This window comes from Myxocyprinus asiaticus, chromosome 33 (assembly GCF_019703515.2).
Source record: "Myxocyprinus asiaticus isolate MX2 ecotype Aquarium Trade chromosome 33, UBuf_Myxa_2, whole genome shotgun sequence".
In the NCBI taxonomy this organism is placed as follows: domain Eukaryota; kingdom Metazoa; phylum Chordata; class Actinopteri; order Cypriniformes; family Catostomidae; genus Myxocyprinus; species Myxocyprinus asiaticus.
Genome location: NC_059376.1, coordinates 6,718,058 through 6,737,487, shown reverse-complemented (window position 1 = coordinate 6,737,487; position 19,430 = coordinate 6,718,058). Strand labels below are relative to the sequence as shown.

General features: G+C 38.7%; 2 protein-coding genes and 1 pseudogene across 3 annotated transcripts in view; 2 read left to right on the top strand and 1 right to left on the bottom strand.

The window, feature by feature from the left end:
• LOC127424755 (peptidyl-prolyl cis-trans isomerase H-like) overlaps nucleotides 1–1,543 on the top strand; it is a 42,074-nt gene extending 40,531 nt beyond the window's left edge. The window contains exons 7-9 of the mRNA XM_051670190.1: nucleotides 743–830; nucleotides 920–960; nucleotides 1,152–1,543. Coding sequence (XP_051526150.1) covers nucleotides 743–830; nucleotides 920–960; nucleotides 1,152–1,220 — 198 coding nt within the window. The 3' untranslated portion in view covers nucleotides 1,221–1,543. The remainder of the gene's footprint in view (nucleotides 1–742; nucleotides 831–919; nucleotides 961–1,151) is intronic.
• Nucleotides 1,544–2,809: 1,266 nt separating this feature from the next.
• Nucleotides 2,810–13,484, top strand: ybx1 (Y box binding protein 1). Of its 2 annotated transcripts, none has more exons than XM_051670186.1 (8): nucleotides 2,810–3,077; nucleotides 5,570–5,633; nucleotides 6,596–6,629; nucleotides 6,736–6,825; nucleotides 9,295–9,615; nucleotides 9,720–9,817; nucleotides 12,303–12,567; nucleotides 13,155–13,484. In XM_051670186.1, exons 1-7 carry the CDS (start codon nucleotides 2,972–2,974, stop codon nucleotides 12,529–12,531), a joined length of 942 nt encoding a protein of 313 aa, XP_051526146.1. In that variant the 5' UTR covers nucleotides 2,810–2,971; the 3' UTR covers nucleotides 12,532–12,567; nucleotides 13,155–13,484. The 2 variants fall into 2 exon arrangements, with proteins under 2 accessions (XP_051526146.1, XP_051526147.1); XM_051670187.1 differs by having other exon boundaries at nucleotides 2,811–3,077; nucleotides 9,720–9,805.
• Nucleotides 13,354–19,430, bottom strand: part of LOC127424574 (rho guanine nucleotide exchange factor 16-like) — a 31,615-nt pseudogene continuing 25,538 nt past the window's right edge.

The following is a 19,430-nucleotide window of genomic DNA, read 5'->3' as shown; positions in this document are numbered from 1 at the left end:
TCCATCAGCCTCATTTCCAGCACAGATTTCTTTTAAACACAGTACAGTATTTTAGATGAGCTGGAAATTATATTGTGGTGGGAATTTTCATGACTTCCAGTAAAAAAGACAAAACTTACTGTAACGGGTTCAGGATGGGCAAAGAGGCAGCGGGAACCGGCAGAACAGTCAACTTTAATGACATAAAACACAGATGCACACACACAGCAGCTGCGTGTCTCTCTCTCTCTCTCGAGCTGGCGCCCCTGGCTCGTCTCAATCCCCCTCCCGGCTGATTAGGTGTCTCAGCGCCGACCGTGCACCCTCACGTCACAGCCACGCCCTCCACCTCTTCACAATTACATAAATCTCCTGAGAATCATGTACAAACTCTTTTGAACATAGTTTGTAGGAAAATTTAAAAAAAGAAAATTGTAAGAGAGTGAAATATGTTTTATCTCGACTTTACTTTCTAGAAATCCACAGTGCTGAAAATGCCCAAAGTTGATGAAATACTCAAATACGAAACGAGTATGTGTTTGTTAGTGATTACCGCAATGCAAAAAAATCTCATTCTCATTGCTGTAATGTGCCTCATTACCAATACAACTAACACTACCATGATGTATAAATATTTTTCAATTATAATATCATTGCTCATTTTCACATTACAGTAATGACAGTATTTTTTTCATATTAATAATATTGTTTAATCTAAGTTGCTTTCAGTCATGAAGTTAATGTTGTTGCTTTTTTTTTGAAGGCCAACAGTGGGCCAGGAACTAATGGCTGTCAGTTTTTCATTACCTGTACAAAGTGTGACTGGTTGGATGGGAAGCATGTGGTATTTGGTAAGTTGGACAAATCTAGTATAATGTACTATGATAATAATACACATTGTTCTTCATTAATTCCCTGTTTGTTTTTATTGTACTTGCAGGAAAAGTGGTGGATGGTTTGCTTGCCATGAGAAAAGTTGAGGTGAGTCTTATAAGTTTTCTGAGCCATGAATTATATGACTCAGTTTATTAGTGATTTTATTTATGATTTATCAATTAATTGATATGCCACATTGAAGGTCTGTCATACACAAACGTATTTGAGGACAATAATGAGAATTTATTTATCTATTTTTACATTTATTCTTATATCTCTTTAAATTTCTTGCACAGAACGTACCAACAGGACCCAACAACAAGCCCAAGCTGCCCATCGTTGTCGCCCAATGTGGAGAAATGTGATTTACTCCTTGAATTTTACACAACAGAAAAGGCATCTGACCAACATCATGAATTAGTTTTACATTGCATATTGTAAATGGCAACATGATCACAGTTTGTTTCGAAGCTGATTTCATCAATGACTCCACTTTCCTCTGGTGATTTTTGCAAATGTCTCTCAACAACAAAAGACAAACTTAAAAACCTCATCTTGAATTCAAGACAGAATTCTTTTTTGACATTTCAAAGGACATGGCTTTTGTTTTTGATCTCCCTTTTGAAATGGCTTTACTAAGACTGTTGACTCTGTTTTCTTAAATAAATTCTGACCCATGTTTTTTAAAGCTTTGAAACATTCTTTATTCCACCTCCTTAAAGCTCAAGACAGAATTGATATCACTTATAAATTAATTAAATCATCAAATTTTTTTGTGTTTATGATACTAAACCAACACCTTAAGTGGTACCCTACTCAATGCAAATTCCCTGAGTGTACTTCCTTTGTCTTCTTATAGCTACTTGCCCTAACCCACATCCTAAACCCAGAAACTCCTTCCCCCATCTCTTGGACTGTGTCCCACGGACACAAAAGGGCTCTTTCAGCTGAAGTGCAGGAAGAGTTTTGGGCTCGGTGGGAGGCTTGTTGGGTCAATGTTAAAGCTTGTCTTTATGTGGGACAACAGGGCCGGACCATTCACAATAAAATCACACTTCAACCAGGTCTTCTCAGCAGTGTCAGAAACATATTTGCATGACAATGGGGAAGGGGGTAGTTTGGGCCTGTCTCGTAACTAACCATGGTCTGTCTCAGTTACGGTCACTGAGTGCTTCCTTTTATAACGCTGTGAGAGAAACCATGGATATATTCAGGTTACTGATCTGTGTGTTTAAGGATGGTAGTGATTAAAGATATCCATACTTAATGCTTCTTGTTGGTGTTTGGTTTATAGATAGATAAAATTAAAAATTAAGTAAAATTATATAAATTAGACAGATAAATAGGAGTTGGAAAGACTTATGTTTGCTTCTATATGTTTGAGATAGAAATAGTTTTGTATTTACATAATCACCCATGGAAAAATAGATTTTAGAGCTAACAATGAGAATTTAAGACTACAAAGTAATTTCTCTCAATATTCCAAAACCATGTATTATTCATAATTGGAACTATTTGAAATATGTGCCACTGTGCAAATATGCATTTGTAAATGTTCACTGTTTACGTGTCAGGGAGTTTTTCCTTCTGAACATTAAAGTATTTAAATTAAAAAACGGTAGAAATATATATATATATATATATATATATATATATATATATATATTTTTTTTTTTTTTTTTTTTTTTTTCTTCTTGAATCGAGGAATATTTACCTCCTGTCTGGATTATAATACACTATCCACTTGCATGTCGGGAGGTTAATGGGGTCTTGTATTCTGGGTGGTGCCAATACTTCAAAGAACCAATCATGAGAAGATTTAACGTTATTTCCAAATGATTGATAGCCTATTTAACCAATGCACTCCAGTGAAACGAGTGACGTTCACTAGTCGCAAGACAATCGACAAATGGTATTAAGGAGTGGGTGGAGAGATGTGACAGAATATTGTTCGGCATCTATCACAGTCCGACCAGTTCGATCGGCAACGGGAGCGGAGAAAAGAAAGCGGAGAGCCCGAAGGCAGCAGCCCCCACCACCGCCGGCCCAGGTTACCATCTAGCACCGGGAAAACACACTAGAGAGCCACCGCCGGCTTCACAAACAAGAAAACAACATGAGCAGCGAGGCCGAGACACAGCAGCAGCCGCAGCCTGCCGCCGACGCGGAGAGCCCGTCCAGCCCGGCAGCCGCAGCTACCGCGGGGGATAAGAAGGTCATCGGTAAGCCCGTCAGTCAAACCTCCGCCTGTATGACTGCGATAGTCGTATATTTAAATGAATATCTAGTCTACCGGGTTCTTTAACGCGCCATTGTTTGAGGAGTTTAAAACAAATTGCATAATAACGAATCTTTTAGTCAGGGACAGCGCGTGGCCTGTCCACCACCGTGTGGTGTCGTTTATTCAGCCGATGAAATGCATTTTATTACCGTGTGGCGACCAGCCCAGTTTTTAAATATTTTGTTTCTTTTATGTATTAATGTTGTTAAAACTTAAAACGTTGAACGGACTCGGTCGGTTTAAAAACTCGTTCGCGTGCCGCGTTCCATCACATCCGCGTGCAGACTGAGAACCCGCCATGACGCGTGCTCGAGCGCGCGGCCTGCTCCAGGAGAACGCGCGGCACACCGTGATTCTGATCACACAGTGCGAAGGTTCACTAAACATCAGAAACTTCCGAGTAGATTATTATTAATACATTTCAATGGACCTTTGATATTTAATCAAAGCAGAGGGTTCGTGTGTAATTCGTTAGAAAAACCTTTTAACATAAATGGTCCCATTTTATCCATGAACGATTTCTACACGTTCTGATGTTGCATGAAAAAGGCCCAAATGCATTTATTGACCGATCAGTCCGTCGATGTTGTGACCATGAGCTTGGCCTTGATCGTGACACGACCCTGGCCATCTTCAGAGAGTCACGAAATGCCTCGGGTAATACGAGGCCAATATTCGTGGTGGTGTTTGTTTTTTTTTTTTTTTTTGGTTTTTTTTTTTGTATGTGTGAGCTATGTCGATTCGAAACCAAATCGGTGAGTTTTAACTTGATGTACGGGTTTGTTTAGCATGCTTGCTTGGATAAGCCAGCCTAAGCTCTTTCTCTTTGTTCATGTGGAACGTTTCACGCGGCGTGTATACGTGTCCTTGTCTCCATTAACGCCTTAAGTGCGTCCTCTTTACGGCGCTATCATCAGAACCACGATTCTTACAGAAAAATTCTAACGATAGGTACTTGCACATTCACACTAATCATCTGACTCACAATCCCCCATATAAAATGTCCGCCATAGTGTTTGGATGATTGACGCGTCTTTTGTCTCAGCTGTTGCTGATAGAAATGCGCTACGGGCATTTAACCAGAAACCCCGATCACCGGTTAACCGGTGAATAAATAAACTCTTAGTACGTTTCTTGTGTCCTGTATTTATTATTGGAGAGTCTTGGTTGTTTGGCTTCGATCCAGCCACATGGCTGAGGCTAATGTGCTAACTACGGTTAGCATCTCAACAACATCACTTTACTACGCGTTCAGATACTTCAGTACTGGCGCACGCGAAATACGTCTTCAGCGAATGGCTGGCGCTTTTGACTTTTTTTTTTTTTTTTTTTCTCCATAAAGCTTTTTATTTTATTATTACTATTACACTAGTACTTTTTTTTTTAATTTTTTTTTTTTTTAAATAGCAAGTATTCAAAAAAACGGAATAGTGTCAATTTCCAAGTACTTATTACAGTAGTCACTGGTATTTATCCAATAATCACTTGTACTTATTTATTGGATACTGGTACTTACTCCAATTGTTACCAGTAACATTTTCTATCTCTGTATTAACAACTGCCTTTTTACTTGTCTAATGTAGTGACTAGTCAGAACAAAAATAGTGATACTATTAACAATTGGAATAGATACTAGTGTCTAATAAATATGTATCCCAATAGAATTCAGTGGCAGAAATCTTCAGTTTGTAATAGTAAAATTAAAAAAGACTAGTTTCTTGTAACAAAAATAGATACTAGTAAGCTTTAAGGAATACATGTCAAAAGTGCTTGCCATATTCAGTGTGAATGTTTAGGTCACTTTTTATTTTTTTTTTACCAAAAATCATAAGGAACAATTAGCGATATTATTTTCATGCCTTTTTTTTTGTCTCCCCAAATAATAGTACACATTAGTACTAGTAAATATGCATATTATTATATAATATTACTATTTCTTTTTATTTATATTTAATTTCTTATTTCTGGTTTTTGAATTTGGGGTGAAATATGAACATGTTCTTGACTGATTTCGTGAGATTCAGTCAAAGAGAACCCCTTCCCGTGCAACATTTTTGGCCATCTTTAGAGTCTAATCTAGACAAACTGTAATGTCTCATTCACTTAAACTCCTTCCTCTTTACCTTGTTTCATTCTGTGGTCAATATTTCAGTCAACATATCACATAGGAGGTTAATAATGTGAACTCTGTGGACTCGTGTTAGCCATCAGGACCTTTCATGGTGGCTCTTCTGATGAGAGCAGCTGCCTCGACATCACAGGCTATTTAAAGCACCACAGTTGGAGGTTATAAATAGATAGCTTGAAATTAACTCGCCATGGATGGTTTAAATGGCTTTGCCAGTTTGATGCATCTGTCACAGAAATGTCAGTTTTAAGCAGAGTTGCACGCGCACACACACAAATCAACTTTGTTGTCTTTTCTCTTTGTAGCAACAAAAGTCCTGGGGACAGTGAAATGGTTCAATGTTAGGAACGGCTACGGTTTCATCAACAGGTAAATATAACATTCAGCCTCTAAAGACTCTTGCTAATATAATATGTGGGTCAGGGAACATCCACAATCCTATTACAGCCTTTATATGCTTACAAAGCCAGATTTTACTTGCAATAACATGCTGTTATTTATTCACATATTTATAGACCCTATAGTCTGTTAGGGTGTGTTCACACTTGGCAGGTTTGGATCGATTAAAATTAACTCTGGTGCGATTGCTCTGTTAGTGCGGTTCATTTGAACAAGTGTGAACGCTGTCACCCGAACCTTGGTGCGCACCAAACAAGCGGACTGAGACCGCCTGAAAAGTGGGTCTCGGTCCGCTTCCAAACGAACTCTGGTGCGGTTCGATTGATATATGAACGCAACATGGACCAAAGATGTCTAAATGGACCAAAAAACAGTAGGTAAGTTGCCTAATACTGACCTCAAGCATACCTGGTTCTTCTCATCATAGGAGCTATGTTGCCCATTACAGTTCGGTATAGGCGTCGGAACCGCCGTCAGCCATCCTTGCAGCATATCTTTTGTGTGTGCAGCGGAGGAATTCCTGGTGCTGTTTTGACTCCTTTACACATTTTATTAGCTCTTTGTTCTCAGCTGGTAAAAATACCACCATGTATACATATATAAATATAACGGGCACATTTCACCCAGCATTGTTTTGGATGTTTGGCAAGTTCTGTCAAAAAATATACGTCATAAAAGCTGTCCAATCAGGTTGTGACTCTTCCCTGATGCCTTTGGTTTTGTATCGTTAGGTTCTGTGTTAAAAATGCCAGTGTGAAAGCTAAACGAACCAGGACTAAATTTTCTTTTTTGGTCCGGACCAAGAGAACCGAACTACAAGTGTGAACGCACCCTTATAGGCCATATGCCACTGTACACCTACAAGTTGCCATTTTTGAAACATAGCAGATATACTCCATTATTGTCATTTACCTCTCTCTGAACTTTTTCAGGAATGACACAAAGGAAGATGTCTTTGTACACCAGGTAATTTTTTTTTTTTTTCTTCTAATTGTCACCATAACAAACATGCACATACCCAGGTTATTTAGAGGAAGACATCATTTTCTGATTGGTCTTTTTATGCATCTAGACTGCCATAAAGAAGAACAATCCAAGGAAATATCTTCGTAGCGTTGGGGATGGAGAGACTGTGGAGTTTGATGTCGTAGAGGGGGAGAAGGTGAGCTTGAATCTTAATAGTTTGTGTCATTTAGAGCTTCACTAATAAAATCGTCCTTCTGATTCAAGGCATTGGATGGCTTGGTGTATATTTGTGAACACTGTAGTAACCGTTAGTGTTGGGAAAAACATCTTAGGTTGTGTGGTTCTCTCTGGTTGCACGCAACAAACATGTAGCGCAACTGTTGTAGGTTAATTCACAAATGGCAGATATTGAGTTGGGTTTTTCAATGAATCTGTCAGTCTCGCTCATGTCCAACTCAAAATAGAGAACTATGTACTTAAGGTCCATGTGACTTAACCTAGAAACATACTCAACACAAGTACGTAGCTTTCAGCGCTTGGCTAACGTATTGCCAACTTGGGATGTGTGGAATGATGAATTTCACTGACGTTTAAACAAAGATTTGAGTTAACTAGTCTACAAAGAACCACTTGGAAAACAGTCTAAAACATTGTGTTTATGCAACCCATTTAAAATACTTAAAGGTGCAATATGTAAAATTTTTCATGGAATATTCGCCTTTTTTTGCCAATGTGTGAACGGCCTGTAACGCAACTTAAATGAGCCCTTCCTGGACTTCCTAGGTTGCCTATTAAAGCCTGTAGACTAATTTTCATGCGAAGGGAGTGGGTCGCTTTTGCCGGGAAAATCCAAAGGATGTGACGTTTGTGCGCACTCCCGAGAGCCTTGCCTCTGTGCGTCTGTTCCGCTATTCAACAGCAAACTGCAACACATCTTAGAGATGGAATCCAGCAAACGTCCAGCTCCCAGCACAACACTGACTCCTACATAAACTCTGAGTAAGCCCCAAAAAACCCCCCCATTTATCTACTGAATCCTGTCTGGCTAAGCGGGAACGTGGTCAAGCGAAAACTAGAGTGAACATAAGCAGGGTATTTGATTCCTGGAGGCACCTTTGTTCGGTTTTTGGGATCAGAACTGACCCATGTGACAGGTGAGCTTGCATAACTGCAAAGCATGTGAAATATAGTGCCATAAGGATTGATCTGTGTAATTTTAGCTAACTTGATCTTGCCTGCTAACGCTGACGAATTGCAAGCTACCTTGCATCGTAACTTTCAAATAATTTCAACGATCTTCTCTTTATACTAAACGTCAGGTATGCTGATTCACAGTAACTGACAATGTTAATCTGTAATTCAGCAAGGTAAACTACAATAATACATTAAATGAATGCTAGACAATGTTGAATATAATGCAGAAAGCTCCATTCATTAGTGTAACGTAACTTGGTTATACAGAAAATATATACAATCTATAATTATAAAACAATAGCGCATCGATATATCAAAATGACAGTTGTGATGGAATCGCATCAATACTGAATTGTCAATATATTTATAATGTACAGTCTATTTTATAAACAGCTACTGTCATCCACCAAATTTAGCTAACAGCTATTGATAAAGCTGGCTAGCTAGCTAACGCCGACATTGACTGCATTTATACGATAGCCTATGTATCATGCAAAGAAAAGTGATTACTTCAAACTACAGTCTCACATAGTCAGACCTATATCCACACATTGTTTTAGCCCTGTTCCAGCACTGGAGAGTCAAATATAATATGCAGTCTCAAAGTTTAAAGTAAAACATTCATAACTGTGTCATTTTAATTATGCTACCACATCTGTCAGCTTGATGCCGGTGAATAACGTTGTCGCTGTGTACGTTACGTCATTTGTTTTGGTTGATGTCCCTATGGACTGTGCGCGCGAGCACCAGCATGAGCAACAGGTAGCTGGCTCCAGTTCACTTAACGCCCACAGGTGTCATTAATAACAAGGGTTTCTGAATCTTACATACTGCACCTTTAATCTACTCCAACAGCGAAATTCGACAATAAATTCAGCTGAAAACTGACACTTGCCGATTAAGAATGGTGGAGGGGTGACAAACATACAGACTCAACGCAACTCACTCTCTGATTTCCTGTCACGTGGATCTCACTGAAATAACAGGCCAATTGTGGCCTCACCACAATTCAACACTACAACGTGCAAAATTAGCATGCGTTATATATATGCCGATGTGTAGTTTGAGATCGCTAGAGTTGTTTTTTTTTGTCTAATGCTATTTTTAAAATAAAGTTACATTAAAATGTTACCAAAGCATATATGGTTTGAAATACTAAATATTTCCTCAAAACTTCTTAGTCGTAAAAAGTTTTTTTTTTTTTTTTGTATTTATTAGGACCACTTGGTGCTTTCTCATGTACTTAAAGGATTATTAATGGAGTCATTAAGTGGAATCCGAATCAAAATCTTTATATTCCCATCTCTAATGTCTGAGTATGATGGTGATATTGATTTAAATATCTAATTTCTGCCCAGACTTGAGAGCAGCATATTTATAGACAGTTCCTCTACTTTGCTTCCATTATCTAGACCAAATGTGTGTCTACTGAATGAGACATTTGGTAAACGGCGCCTCTTTGTTCTTTCAGGGTGCTGAGGCAGCCAACGTTACAGGCCCGGGTGGCGTCCCTGTGCAGGGAAGCAAATACGCAGCTGACAGGAACCGGTACAGGCGGTACCCACGCAGGAGGGGCCCCCCTCGCGACTACCAGGATAACTACCAGAGTGACGGGGAGGGAGAGGGGCATGAGAAGAGGGAAGAGGGAGAGAACCCCCCTGAGGGTGAGATGCAGCAGCAGCGTAGACCCACCTACCCCGGCAGACGACGCTACCCACAGTACTTTGTGAGAAGGCGCTATGGCAGACGTCCGCCCTATACCAATGCACCACAGAGAGGAGAAATGATTGAGGTGGATAACTTACTTTCACACTAAATAACCCCAAAACAAGTCTCTTTTAAATGTTTCTTCAACATGACTATTTGAGTTTAAAGTTCACTGTTTTTGACTTCTAGGTTGGGGAAGGTGATGAGATCCAGGGTGCTTCAGACCAGGGCAACAAACCAATGAGGCAGAACTACTACAGAGGCTTCCGACCAAGGTTCAGACCCAGGTTTGCATGTTGTGTTCACAAATGTGAGACAGCAACATGAACAGGGTTGAAATTAGGACTGGGTGATGGGTCATTGACACGAGGTTTTCTAAATCGATAAAAATGAGAAGTCTTTAAATGTGTCAAGTTTGTAAAAATTTAATCTTTGTGTCCAAGTTGGTTTCACCGATTTGAGAAACAATTTTCTAAAAAAAAAAAAATAAATAAATTATTTAAAGGTGCTGCATGTGCCTTTATTACCTGTTAGGTATCACTGAAATAGGTGCCATAAAATATCACACCTGTCTCAATAACAGCCCTAGGCTCTGTAAACAGCGGAGTGAAAGATGGCTGCAGTCAGTTTGTTTAGCCAATCAGAAGACTTTCTGCCTGTTGGTCATTGTGAGTGTTCACAGGTGAGCCCATATTTGCTTGGCATATGGTACTTATACATCCTGCTCAAGGGAAACACTCGGGGGTCGTATGGCTAAATGCCCAGGGGGACCCATCACCCTCCGTCTGTCCTAATACAATGGTCTAGTGTGTGTGTGTACGCATGTCTTTCGGATGCAGGGTTTTGGAAAGAGGGGGCATGGCTAATCAACCGCAAGTCTGGTGGAAGTTCCAAAATTACTAATGTCTTACAGCACCTTAAATTACTTTAAAAATGTTATGTGGTGTAACCAAGTAAAAGGTAATAAAATGCTTTCCTTGCACCTTTAATACACGAAAGTGTATGCAACTTAATCATTCATTTAAAAAAAAAAAGTGTTACAAATATCATGAATTTTTCAGTGAAGTATTTTTACACCAAATGACATGAACAAAATGTGCCTTTCATAAAAATGTCATTATATTGATACATTTTTTTTTAACTTCAGGCAGTATTGAAGGTGTAAAGATTCATTTATTTTTGTTACATGACGACAAATGCTACCTACATTTGTTACACCATATGACTTTGATTTGTAGGACAAAATCTTTTCCGATATTAACCCTCCCATTGTCTTAGGGTCATTTTTGACCCAGTACAGGTGAATGTTAAAAATACTGTATAGTTTTTTACATAGTAGTTTACATTAGTGGGAAGGAAAGGATTTGCTGCAATGGACGTGCAAAGTGGGCCCATTTTGAATGCTGGTAAAGGCAATAGAGATTTATTTTTAAAATAGGCATGTATTAAAATGTTTAAACTCTAAAATACACTGATTTTCTACAACCAGAATAAATCAGAAGTTGTTTTATAGTTGTTATAAAATGCCAAAAGTGATTTGGCCAAGGATGTCTCAATGTACATTTATTGCAATGTTTGCAAAGTTTATTTTGCAAGTGGTAACATGTAACAGAGTTAAACATAAAAAATAAAAAAAAAATTCCTGTTATACACTTTGGGACCAGAATAAAACAGATTTTCATTAAGGGGGGTCTTTAGTGGCGTTGTACACTAATCAAGAATTTCTGCATTTTGAATGGTTTTAATACATCAAAAATTACCTGAAGGACAAAATGAGGGTGCCGTTTCTAAAAACAATAGGAGGTTAATACATTTTAAAATAAAACTGGTTCACTGGTTTTAAGAAATAATATAAAATTATCACTTATTCCAACTTTTATTTTTTCCCCCAAGAATGTGTGTGGTTTTTTTTTGAGAATTTTTGTTGTCTCCGGATGGTTACACCACAACAGTTTTTTACTTTAAAAATGAGTTGGAACTCAGTTCTTGAAATCATGTTTATCAGAATTATATTCAAGTTGTTGTTTTTGTGTGAATTGGATTTGTAATTTATATAATAAAAAAAAACTTAAGTAGTCTGGACAAATATAAGCGACTCATCATCGACCCATATCAAGTATTCTAATTTTTGCTGTCGATGTAAGCGTCGTTAATATGAATTTAATGAGCTTTTCGCTGTTAGACTTCCTTAAGATTAAGACTGACTAGTTTTGTGAACCCTCGTCTTGCCACTTGCGTGTATGAGAGCATTAAGACGTTTTAATAATAGTGTCTTATTTAAACTCAATTCAAGCGGCAAAAATGCCATCAGAGCTGGTATGTTTCATTTTCATAAATCAGTTTAAACTTTCAGTTTGTGAAGTAATTCAAAACGAACTCAAGGATTGTTTTTCTTTTTTTTGTGTCATCACTTAAATGTTCACAATCTCTTTGTGGCATTTATATTAAGTATTATATATTTACATGTTTTAGTAAATGCAGTAATAAAGCATTTTATCTACATATGAAAATGATTAAATGGCATGTTCATTTAGTGAAACAGTAGAAAACAGTTAACATTACAATAGCTGTTTGATTTAATGGTGGTTTATAAGAGGAAAAAAACCTTTTTAACCTTTCTCAATGTTTATGAAGCATCACGCCCAAACCAAAATTATCCATAATTCTAAATTTTGGTACTTTGCGTATTCTCATAAGATTTATTTATATTTGAAGTGCATTAGTGCTTGGTGTACAGCAAGTTCCTAACATCACCCTGTATGTGTCCCACAGGGGTCCCCCCCGTCCCCGGCCGGTGCGGGAAGGGGAGGAAGATAAGGAGAACCAGGGCGAGGGTGGGCAGAACCAGGAGCCCCGTCAGCGCCGCTACCGCCGCAACTTCAACTACCGCCGCAGACGGCCCCAGACGACCAAGCTTCAAGACGGCAAGGACAGCAAGGCAGCAGATGCATCAGCTGACAAATCAGCCGCTCCCGAAGCCGAACAGGGCGGAGCAGAGTAACCGTCACCGGCTTGACCATCTAGACCATCCGGCCGGGTGGGTGCTCATTGGCTTTCTCCATGTCAAATGATGTGTATTAACAGAACTGCCATTATGCATCATGGTAGTATTAGTTGTACTAACTTTAATTTATGCTGATTAAAATAAAAATCATTATACTACATCGTTTTTCTTAAAGTAATGAGAATCACCATTGAGAATAATATTAGTAACTTAAATAAGCTGTCTGGATACATTACAGTAATGAGAATGTGGGAAGATGTGTTAAGTTGTCATTGTTGCAATGCAAAGAAATTTGAATGTTCTGAAAATAGGCTTTATTTTCTGGATGAGCCAGACATGTTTTCATGAGATTCACCCTTTTTAATGGCATTGTGTTTTGATAAAGCTATAATTATGTGTGGCAGTAGAAAGGGAGGGGATGGATTCTGTGGTGTCTGGCCATCGTGGTGTTTCAGCTTCAGTTTGCACTTTTCATTGATGGGAAGGCTAGATGATAATACAGTGGATTTGATTTCACAGACTGTCTGTCCTGGCATACACGTTTGTGTCTGTGCTATTAGCACATTGAGCAAGTTTTAAAAGTAGTTTGAAATGCTAACATTTCTCTCTCTTGTTTGCAGTTTTGTCAAGAAGAAACATCCAAGATCTGAGCAATAAGAAATGACTTGTCGATCGTCTAAGCTTGCAAAAATGCATTTCGACCAGATTACCACCGATTGCCTGCAGACTCTATGCAGACCTGTTTTATTTCCATTATTTTTATGTGACAGCTAAAAGTTTTGGGGGAAACAGCAGATGTTTTTCTAAATCGGTCTTAAGTTTTTACACCAAATGGTTTTTAAAAGTAATTTGATATCTGGTCAGTTTGACATTTTTAAATAACTTTTTATGTATCCAAAACATGAATTTTAACAAGGCAAGCTCAAATAAAATCAGAAACAGTTCCTCTAGTATGTGTGGTGTTTGATGTTTTAACAGTTTTTGAGGTCTGCTTAAATTGGAGTTTGCGTTCTCATTATTAGCACATTTACATCCATTTCAAATGGGAGAGTTCACTGCTAAAAAGACAACTGTCATTTTTCATTTAAAAGATGTTAGTCAGAATTACAACCCGTCACATTTCATGTTACAATGAAAGTGAATGGTGACGCACACATTCTGACAAAGTTTTTTTTTTTTGTGTGTGTGTTCCACAGAATAAAAATCAAATATGTTTGGAACAACATGAGGGTGAGTAAAAAGTCTTTGGAGTGTCAGCTGAGTGAACTTCTGTGTCAGATGTTTGTTCAGTGGTGTAGTTTTAGAGTTCAGTCAGACATCAGTCTCGTTGCGGAGTTGCTCCATAAGCTGTTTGTTTCGCTCCATGGCAGTTTGGTTGGTGATTCTGAGTGGCACAGTTGGCAGGGAACCAGCCTCTCTCCCCAGCTCTCATTCGCACTTCATGACACCAAACTGCAACACGGAGAGCCAATCACACTAGTGGGTGATAAAGTCCATGATTTTTAGTGCAGTTACATCCAGTTGGTATTGCAGTAATTGAGTTTCTGACTTGATGAATTTTTTTGAAAGCTCTCGACGCCTTGACAGTTGTGATCTTAATGGTTAAAGGTATTCCAGTAGCAACCTCTCATATTTTCATAGCCAGTGTAACCTGGTGCACTTTATTCAATATTTATGTAGTGTAGTATTTTGCTGGTACTGACAAAAGTGCACATTACAGCTCTCAAAATGGCTGAGAAACCAAGTGTTTAAATTTTTTTTTTTTTTTTTTTTTTTTTGTTCAAGTCTACAGGAAGATGCAACACAAATATAATCCAAAAAGTACTGTTCTATTGTTTATTGAAAAGAACATAACTGTTGGTTAACAAAAGTGCATTAAATGATAAAGCCAATTCATGTTCTCAAGGAAAACGAAAAATGCTTCAATAGACGGTTTTTTTTTTTGTTTTTTTTTTTTAACTTTGTGTTGTGTGGTATAATGGTGAAAAAGTACTACCCCTGTGAATCAAGCTTCAAAATACTGGCAGTACCAGAGTTTCTTTAAATTAGTTATGTACTGTGGTAACTGCCCAAAACATTAGTCACCATCAGTGCTTGGCACGCATCTAAAATTTGAAATGCACATTTTATCATTTGAATTATGCATTTTTCATAAATTCGACAAAGTTAGTGCACATGGATCTGTTTTGTTTCGAGCTTCCTGTTGAGTCAGAAGATGCAATTGCAGTAATTCTGATACAACATGAAGAGCATTATTAGGGTGAGGATTAATTTTTTTTTTTTTTTTTTTTTAAGCCTCCATGCTTACCCTCCACTTCCTGTAGGACAATGACTCTGCCTGCTGCAGGCTCAGCTCATCTGGTGCTTTTGGCATGTAGGCTTTAGTAGCTTCATACTGAGACAAGTCTTCCACCCCCAAACAAAAATGACGTGTTAATGATTTGATTCCTTGAAGATAACAGCTCTAAGCTAGAGAAATGGGGATTGGCTCCCAGGCAGGATTTTGATGATAAATTACCTTTAAACTATTCCTTTAAGTTTGAGAATAATTCTAATTACATTCAAGGATGTTTACTTATTTTTAGTGTAGCATTGAATCAGACTCACCAGTGGTGCTGTTTTGCTTGAGATCACAAAAAGCTGCAACCCAACAGGCTTTGTCCAGCCTATGAAACATGTCAGAGAAGTACAACTAAAAAGAGTGCAAGTTTCTTCTTTGGAGCACAAAAGATGTTAGGCTGATTGTAAGCTTCAGTCACTTTTCACTTTCATTGTACTGGACGAAGACTGGTGATGAATAACTTATAAACAAGTTGCAAAAATCGTGGTTACAGTAAGGCGTTTGTAATTGATGTATGCAGGGCAGCATGAATGTTGAAATACACAATGTTTGGAAAGTATAGCCTACAGACTTCGACATTATACTTAGGAGACTAATGTGATATAACTCAACACTGACAGGGTCAGTAAGTACGAGTATCATCTGTTCAGCGCAGCCATCACTGTTTGGACTCATCACCAGTTTCAGATTGAGTTTAGAGTCTGTCATCTCCTTTTCCACCTCCACATTCTCCACAGTGGTGTAGTCCAACACCACATAAATCTCCTCACTAGATAAGTAGTGTTACTGATACATACATGCACCTCCCAACATCATAATCCTTAATATAACTGCTCTGAGACCCATTAAGTAGTAGAGCACTTATGTACAGTGCATTCATAAAGTATTCAGACCCCTTCATTTTTTTTCTTCACATTTTATGTTGCAGCCTTATGCTAAAATGCTTTTAATAATTTATTTCAATCTACACTCCATACCCCATAATGACAAATTAAAAACCACATTTTAGAAAAGGTTTCAAATTTATAAAAAAAAACAACTGAAAAATCACATTGACATAAGTATTCAGACACTTAACTCAGTACTTCGTTGAAGCACCTTTGGCAGCTATTACAGCCTTACGTCTTTTTGGGTATGATGTGACAAGCTTTGCACAACTGGATTTGGGGATTTTCTGCCATTCTTCTCTGCAGATCATCTCAAGCTCGGTCAGGTTGTATGGGACCATCAGTGGACAGCCATTTTCAGGTCTCTCCAGAGATGTTTGATTGGGTTCAAGTCCGGGCTCTGGCTGGGCCACTTGAGGACATTCACAGAGTTGTCTTGGCTGTGTGCTTAGGGTCATTGTCCTGTTGGAAGGTGAACCTTTGGCCCAGTCTGAGGTCCTGAGCGCTCTGGACCCGGTTTTCATTACAGAGATATCTCTGTATTTTGCTGTGTTCAGATTTCCTTTAACCCTGACCAGTCCCCTATTCCCTGCAGCTGAAAAACACCCCCACAGCATGATGCTACCACCACCATGCTTCACCGTTGGGATGGTATTGCGCAGGTGATGAGCGGTGCCTGGTTTCCTCCAGACATGACGCTTGGAATTGAGGCCAAACAGTTCAATCTTCATTTCATCAGACCAGAGTATCTCGTTCCTCATAGTCAGAGTACTTTAGGTGCTTTTTTGCAAATTCCAAGCGGGCTTTCATTTGTCTTGCACTGAGGAGAGGCTTCCGTCTGGACACTCTGCCATAAAGCCCAGATCAGTGGAGTGTTACAGTGATTGTTGTCCTTCTGCAAGTTTCTCCCATCTCTAGGAAGAGTCCTGGTTGTTCCAAACTTCTTCCATTTAAGAATTATGGAGGCCACTGTACTCTTGGGAACCTTCGATGCAGCTGAAATGTTTTTGTAGCCTTCCCCAGATCTGTGCCTTGACACAATCCAGTCTCTGAGCTCTGTAGGCAGTTCCTTTGACCTCATGGCTTGGTTTTTGCTCTGATATGCATTTTCAGCTGAGACACCTTATATAGACAGGTGTGTGCCTTTCTAAATCATGTCCAGTCAATTGAATTAGCCACAGGTGGACTCCAATCAAAGTGTAGAAACATCTCAAAGATGGTCCAGAGAAATGGGATGCACCTGAGCTAAATTTCAAGTGTCATAGCAAAGGGTCTGAATACTTATATCAATGTAATATTTCAGTTTTTTCTTTTTAATAAATTTTCTAAGTTATCAAAATCTAGATTTTGCTGTGTTATTATGGGGTATGGAGTGTAGATTGATGTGAAAAAAATAATAATAATAATTTAAAGCATTTTAACATAAGGCTGCAACATAACAAAATGTGAAAAAAATGAAGGGGTCTGAATACTGAAGCTCCTTTTTACACGTAAATTACTCCTAATTGTTTCAGATATTTATGAAATGTTCATGAATGAGGCCCCATGAGTGTACATTAAATGTAGTTGTAATTGAGCGTCACTAGTCTGACCTCTTTTTCTTGGTGACAATGAGCACATCATTAAAGAGGAACAGGTAGTGGCACTCGTAGCTGAAAGCCTTCCGGAAGCTACTGAGATCTTCAGTGTACACAGCCAGCTCTCCGCTCTTCTTCAGCCAGCAAGAAGACAACACCAATGGGAAAGGCTGATACACAAGTATCAGAACAGAACAAAAGGCATATTTTAGTGCAAAACTTAGTGTCATGAAACCCCCTTGGTAAAAATGTGGGAGGACGGGAAGGGACAAGCTAATTCCAAAACACACAAACAACAGGGATGGCTGAACATCACATTACGAGTGGAGATTAAAACAAGAGTTTTGGGACACTGTGCTGTACATCAATCATGGGACAAGTGAAGACGATAGAACAGTTTGCAAATCGGCAAAAAAGATTTGGATGATTGGATGTTTCACTCTTGAGAATGAAGTGAGAACAGCAGAGCATAAATTACCATCAGAACCAGCACAGCTTTGAGACTTCACACGAATTCATGGATATTTATTCTTATAAGGAGAGTTTTGAATTAAATACAAGTTATTTTCTATTGACATCATTTGTCTCATCCCTCTTTTTCACTTGTCTGTGTAAAAGTATCCAGTATTTGAACTCCACTGTCATGACGACAAAATGCTGGTAAACCATGTAGGCGTAAACCCCAGAAATGTTCGCACAATGTAAAGGATGCAAAAAAGTGTGCTGACATGAAATCCTTTTTACGTGTAAATTACTCCCAATTTTTTTTTTATATTTACAACATTTTCATGAATGAGGCCCCATGTTGTAATTGAGCGTCACTAGTCTGACCTCTTTTTCTTGGTGACGATGAGCGCATCATTAAAGAGGAACAGGTAGTAGCTCTTGTAGCTGAAAGCCTTCAGGAAGATACTGAGATCTTCAGTGTACACGGCCAGCACTCAGCTCTTCTTCAGCCAGCAAGAAGAAGACACCAACCGAGTTTTCGGTTTTCATCGTCTTCTGTTTTTGAACAAGCCGTGTTGTCCCGTCCATGTTTGACATGATGAAATATACACACCGTCTAAACAGAACTGCCTCATACACAGCTGCTTCATGTTTGGAGCGCGACAGCGGCCGGCCAACAGACATGCTCGCTGCGGTGCGATTGTAGACTGTGGTCCATTCTGTCGAGTGATTTCGATCTCACATCGGTGTTTTGTGTAAAAGCCTCTTGCATTTCTCTTACCCGAGTGCCTTTGAAGTCTTGCGCCTGCCCAGAACAGCTATTATTATGTCCATAAGTTTGAATTCTCCGCTAATGTGAGCTCATACATGAATCAGTGCAGTGATTGGATAGAAGCGTTCCTTCTCATGAATAATGTGGACAAACCCTCAGACAGGGTTCCCACTGTTTTCAAAGCACCATTTTCCAGGACATTCTCCGTGCCCAACAAGTGATGGGTCCATTTAAACCACGATTTTATTTTGCTGTTTCTGTGCGTTTTTGACGGTAGTTTCTCATCTCCAGATAAGCATTTTGCTACATAATGTAATTATTAATCCCAGTAAAGCTGTGATTTAATTAAAAAAATACATAGTCTGTATGTGCAGCACATTTCAGAGTGCTCTTTCCTCTCTCATCTCACAAACACAAGAGCACCCGTGATGGTCATGATGAGCTGTTTCCAGTGTATGAGCATCCAGCTTTACACATTCATTTTTAAGCGAATCACTTGGATATTATATATTTATTTAATCACATACGTTTGCAGTTTAATTATCACACTAGGACATATGGTAATTTTAATGTGTTCCTCCAAATTTAAATTCATCCAAATATGTCATATTTCATCACTTTCTGCATTTTACAGCTAATGCCATTTTTATACTAGATTCTGTGATTCTGTCCATGTTTTCCTCATACTGCATGTGGTAATCGTGGTATAAGCTGACTCCAGTCGTTGAATTATTAATATTGATTCACATCCCGAGGTATTAAGGCCAAATCACCATGCTACCAACCCAGGGTGTGAATGAATAAAAAATAAATAAAAAACAATCAGTGGTCCGACCGTCATCGTTGTCTAAAGTTTATCACTCAAACGTTTT

Bases quoted from the DNA above. Each gene is read 5' to 3' on its own strand.
- ybx1 (XM_051670186.1), top strand. From the start codon at position 2,972: ATGAGCAGCGAGGCCGAGACACAGCAGCAGCCGCAGCCTGCCGCCGAC. The intron at 5,634-6,595 runs GTAAATATAACA...GAACTTTTTCAG, and splicing joins GGCTACGGTTTCATCAACAG to GAATGACACAAAGGAAGATG. The intron at 6,826-9,294 runs GTGAGCTTGAAT...TTGTTCTTTCAG, and splicing joins ATGTCGTAGAGGGGGAGAAG to GGTGCTGAGGCAGCCAACGT.